Genomic DNA, 2,841 nt, shown 5'->3' with positions numbered 1-2,841 from the left:
CACCAAGCTGAACACGAGTCTTAAAGCACCAAATCTGCAGTTATGAAAGGTGATTAAATGTTGCTTTCCTAGAAGTCTGAAGGCTGACAGCACTATGTGAAAAAAGCACTATGTGAAAAGCACAATCCACAGCAAAGAAGCAGGAAAGGTCACTGTCAAGACTGAAGCAGGAGAAGTAAGTAAAAGGAAAGATTAACAAACTGCAGTTAATTCCACCCTGGGCTCTTAGTTGACATGCATGGATCTCTCTTTGCATTGGCAGACTCTGACTGTGAAGGATGATCAGGTCTTCTCCAAGAACCCTCCCAAGTATGACAAAATCGAGGACATCGCCATGATGACCCACCTCCACGAACCCGCTGTGCTGTACAACCCCAAAGAGCGTTATGCAGCCTGGATGATCTACGTAAATACCAGCAGCTGTCTTCCTTTGGGTAGCTCTAAGGCCTGCTGTGCCAGGCTGAGCAGAAGCCAACGTGCTGTCTCCCTTCCTCGCAGACCTACTCGGGTCTCTTCTGTGTCACCGTCAACCCCTACAAGTGGCTGCCAGTGTACAACCCGGAGGTGGTGTTGGCCTGCCGAGGCAAAAAGCGCCAGGAGGCCCCTCCACACATCTTCTCCATCTCTGACAACGCCTATCAGTTCATGCTGACTGGTGAATGACTCCAGCTGTCTTAGAGTGATTGTTCCATGAAGTTCTCTGAAAGGAGAATTCTCTTCAACATGTGCCAGCAGTGTTCTCTTTCCACAAAGAAGGCTAAAGGTATCCTGGGCTCCATTAGGCAAAGCATTACCAGCAGGTTGTGGGAGGTGATCTTTCTCCTCTACTCAGCACTGGTGAGGCCATTCCTGGAGTACTGTGGGCAGTCCTGGGCTCCCCATTACAAGAGAGACATGGACATAATGGAGAGAGTCCCTTGAAGGGCCATGAAGATGCTGAAGGAACTGGAGTACCTCTCTTATGTGGAATAGCTGAGAGAGCTGGGACTGTTCAGTGTGGAGAAGTCAGGGATGATCTTATAAATGTCTACAAACACCTGAAGGGAGAATGCAAAAAGGGCAGAGCCAAGCTCTTTTCAGTGGTGCCCAGGGACAGGAAAGGAGACAATGGCCACAAGCTGAAACACGTGAGGTTCCATCTGAACATCAGGAAGTACTTTTTCATTGTGCAGGTGACAGCACTGATAGAGGTGTCTGGAGGTGGGGTCTCCCTCCTTGGAGATATTCAAAAGCAGTCTAGACGTGGTCTTGGGCAACCTATTCTAGGTGGCTCTGTTTGAGCAGCAGGGGATTGGACAAGATAACCTCCAGAGGTCTCTTCCAACCTTAACCATTCTGTGATTCTGTGATTCTATGACTCTCTGAAGTGATAGTCCAGCTATATATATGCAAACTTTTTCTGTTTCACTGTCTCACTTCTGCTGCCAAAGGAGGAAATGATTCCATCTCCCAGTGCAAAAGCAACCATGCACTCTAAATAAAATAACAATTTTATCAAATAAGGAGAGGAAAACTTTTACAGTCTTGCACACAGCAATCTCTTTTCTTACTATAGAGAGGTACAAATGTTGTTTCATTTGCTTGGCAATAAGTGAGAACTGAGATGATGAAACAGAAGAAAAGAGTGAACATGATCATGGTCAACATGTGTGGGACTTGATGCTCCACCTGGATGCATATAAGTCTATGTAGCCCCATGGGATTCATCCCAAGGAACACAAAAAGCTTTCTCATGTCATCACAAGACTTCTCAATTATTTTTCAACCACCTTGGGAATCTGGGGAGGTCCCAGTCAACTGGAAACTGGCAAAGTTGTTCCAATTTTCAAGAAGGGCAAGAAAGAAGACCTCAGTAGTTACAGGCCTGTCTGTCTCACTTCAGTACCTGATAAAATTATGGAGAAGACTATACTGGGAGTTACTGAAAAACACCTGGAAAGACAATGCAGCAATTGGTCATAGCCAACACAGGTGGAAAGTCCTGCTTAATGAACTTAATTTCTATTTATGACAAGATCACCCAACTATCTGACCAAGGGAAGCCAGTTGATATAATCTTTTTGGATTTCAGCAAGGCTTTTGATACTGTTTCTCACAGTATCCTTCTGGACATCTTGTCCATCATACAGCTAGACAAATACATAATACAATGGGTCAGGCTCAAATGGTTATAGTAGATGAGGTTATATCAGGCTGCCAGTCAGTCGCTAGTGGCATTCTACAGGATTCCATTTTAGAGCCAGTTCTCTTTAATGTTTTCATAAATTACATGGATGAAGGATGTCAGTGAATACTAACTAAATTTGCTGATGACACTGGGAGAAGCTGTTGACTCCTTTGAGAGCAGAGAAGTCTTTCAGAGAGGTCTTGACACCCAAGAGGGCTGGGCAGTCACCAGCAATATGAAGCTTACTAAGAGAAGGTGCCAGATTCTGCACCTGGGAATGGGGCAACCCTGGATATATGTACAGAATGGGAGATGAAAGGCTGGAGAGCAGCTCTGCAGAAAGGGTTCTGGGGGTTCTGGTCGATGGCAAGTGAAATATAAGTCAGCCATGTGCCCTGGAAGCCAAAAGGGCCAGTCGTATCCTAGTGTGCATCAGACACAGCATTGCTATCTGGTTGAGGGAAGGGATTGTCCCACTATACTCTGCACTGGTGTGGACTCAACTCGAGTTCCATGTACAGTTTTGGGCACCACAATATAATGAGGATTTAAAACTATTAGAGAGTGGGCTACGAAGATGGTCAAGGGTCTAGAGGGTAAGATGTATGAGGAGCAGCTGAAGTCACTTGTTCAGCCTAGAGAAGAGGAGACTGAAGGGAGGCCACATCGTGGAC

The 2,841-nt window shown here is 45.8% G+C and overlaps 1 protein-coding gene across 1 annotated transcript; it reads left to right on the top strand.

Moving 5' to 3' along the window:
* The first annotated feature begins 223 nt into the window (after nt 1-223).
* On the top strand, nt 224-768 carry LOC136786655 (myosin heavy chain, skeletal muscle, adult-like). The gene is made up of 2 exons (XM_066980195.1): nt 224-406; nt 499-768. The coding sequence occupies exons 1-2, from the start codon at nt 239-241 to the stop codon at nt 661-663; spliced, it is 333 nt and encodes a 110-aa protein (XP_066836296.1). The 5' UTR covers nt 224-238; the 3' UTR covers nt 664-768.
* Nucleotides 769-2,841: the final 2,073 nt, after the last annotated feature.

This window comes from Anser cygnoides, chromosome 19, assembly GCF_040182565.1.
Source record: "Anser cygnoides isolate HZ-2024a breed goose chromosome 19, Taihu_goose_T2T_genome, whole genome shotgun sequence".
Classification (NCBI taxonomy): domain Eukaryota; kingdom Metazoa; phylum Chordata; class Aves; order Anseriformes; family Anatidae; genus Anser; species Anser cygnoides.
This window is presented reverse-complemented; position numbering and strand designations above follow the sequence as displayed.

Excerpts from the sequence above, each read along its gene's own strand:
- LOC136786655 (XM_066980195.1), top strand. The coding sequence starts at position 239 with ATGGATCTCTCTTTGCATTGGCAGACTCTGACTGTGAAGGATGATCAG. Across the intron at positions 407-498 it reads ATGCAGCCTGGATGATCTAC|ACCTACTCGGGTCTCTTCTG; the intron begins GTAAATACCAGC and ends CCTTCCTCGCAG.